Below are 1857 nucleotides of genomic sequence, written 5' to 3' on the forward strand. Positions count from 1 at the left end.
TTTTGAAGAAGTTTTTGTTTCTGTCACTTAAGACAGCCGTGCCTGGAAAAAAATGACAGAATAGTTTTTCTGTGGTCTTGCTTACACACAGCTCTGTGTATTATGCATGCAATCTAAGTGCCTTTGAAACAGAGTCAAAACTTGACTGCTTATGTCCATGATAGCTTCTCTTGCAGTTTTCTAAAAGGCAGACAGTCTGCTCAAAGTTTTGGCTGTGTTACATTCCTGTGCTATCTTCATCCTCACCTTAGGAAGAGTGATCAGGAGTAGAAGCACTACTGCAAATGAGGCAGTTGCTGTTGCTGGCATCTGAGCTGCAACACCATGTATGCTCACCTGAGACACTGTTCAGTGGTGCCTCGAAGCTTTCAAGTCTGTATGTATGTTAGTGCCATGCTGGTGTCACCAGTAATGCAGCAAGGATTGTTACAGATCTGCAACAAAAAAAGTCATGAAGCAGTATGTGCCGTTAAATGTAATGGTTATTAGTGTGCAAACCTTTATCAAGAAATTCTAGTTTGATTTTGTGAATATTGAAAAATGTTAGACTGTGTTTAACTGTTTCCTCCTTTTTACTTCATAGAAGTTTAGTACAACAATGTCATCACCAGACAAGAAAGTGTCACAGAAGATTGGTTTACGGCTTCGGAACCTGCTCAAACTTCCCAAAGCTCACAAGTGGTGCATATACGAATGGTTCTATTCAAATATAGATAAGTATGTTTGGTTTGTACAATTATCTCTTACTAATACAGAAACAAGTCCTTTTCTCCAATTGAGCTGTCTAGTTTCACTTGTTTGTTGGATAACCTTAATTATTAGTTACTGAAATTAATTTAATTGTTTTGTTGAGAGGTTTTTTTTTCTCTTTTTTAATAATGAGTTCTTTGGAATTACTGACTTTGGAAAGTCTTTTATGGAAAGCCTTTCTTCATGGATATAGTTTTCTTTTTATCACTTCTGCCTCTACCCGATAGAAGATTTTAAAATGTTTTTAGTGTCTGAAGCATGAAGTTATCAGAACACTTTGACTTTTTTGTACCCTTGGGTCAGTGTAATAGAGAGAAGATAGGAAGGAGGCTGCTTTTTCATAAGGTGCTGCTTCCCTATAAGGTGTAAATGTTGATACTGGATATTTCTTCCCCATCATGCTGTTTTTATTGTGATCACTAACAGAGCTCCAGGTTGTGACTATTCAGTTGTTGTCTAGATATCAGCATCCTCCTTGGATCTCCTAATGTATTTTCTAGGCTGTTTCTGCAACTTGTGCCTCAGAGTCTTTGTTTCCTTAACAGCACAGTGGTGTGAATTGTTTAAAAGAACCATTTTAATTTCCCTTAGAGTCATAAAAACCTAAAAATTCTAAAACGTAAGAATCATTATTGATGAATCTTAAAACTTACACTAATTGACTGATAGATGAAACACCAGTATTTAATATCCTAAAGAATGGCTTTGGAGTGAACAAGTGTTATTTTTCAGAATGTACAAACAGAATAATTACTGGTTTTCCTTCCTATTTTAACCGTAATTGCTGTAGCTGCTTTCCTTAGCTGAGAAGACAGTCATAGCAACAGAAAAACATTTTGAGATATGTTCATCACAAGTGGAAAAGTAGTTTTAAATTCATCATCTGTAGGACTTAATTCCTTTGAAAGAAGTAGTCTTACATGCCTTTTTCCCCTTCCTTATTTGAAAAAATAAACAACCCAAACACCACTTACTTCTAGTAGTAATTTTAATATGTGACATTTATAATTATGATTTTTACAACAGTCCAAGAACTTTTAGTTTATTCTTAAATATTTGTCCGTGTGTGCAACTTTAGGTCTGTCATTAGACTAGAATTTGAGTTCA

At 35.3% G+C, this 1857-nt stretch overlaps 1 protein-coding gene across 3 annotated transcripts in view; it reads left to right on the forward strand.

The window, feature by feature from the left end:
• Nucleotides 1-1857, forward strand: part of LIN9 (lin-9 DREAM MuvB core complex component) — a 30183-nt gene that overhangs the window by 5360 nt on the left and 22966 nt on the right. For all 3 annotated transcript variants that reach the window (XM_009073358.1, XM_009073359.1, XM_009073361.1), the window contains one exon: nt 584-717. In XM_009073358.1, the coding sequence (XP_009071606.1) occupies nt 584-717 (134 nt within the window). The remainder of the gene's footprint in view (nt 1-583; nt 718-1857) is intronic.

Source organism: Acanthisitta chloris, unplaced genomic scaffold (genome assembly GCF_000695815.1).
Source record: "Acanthisitta chloris isolate BGI_N310 unplaced genomic scaffold, ASM69581v1 scaffold1174, whole genome shotgun sequence".
Lineage (NCBI taxonomy): Eukaryota > Metazoa > Chordata > Aves > Passeriformes > Acanthisittidae > Acanthisitta > Acanthisitta chloris.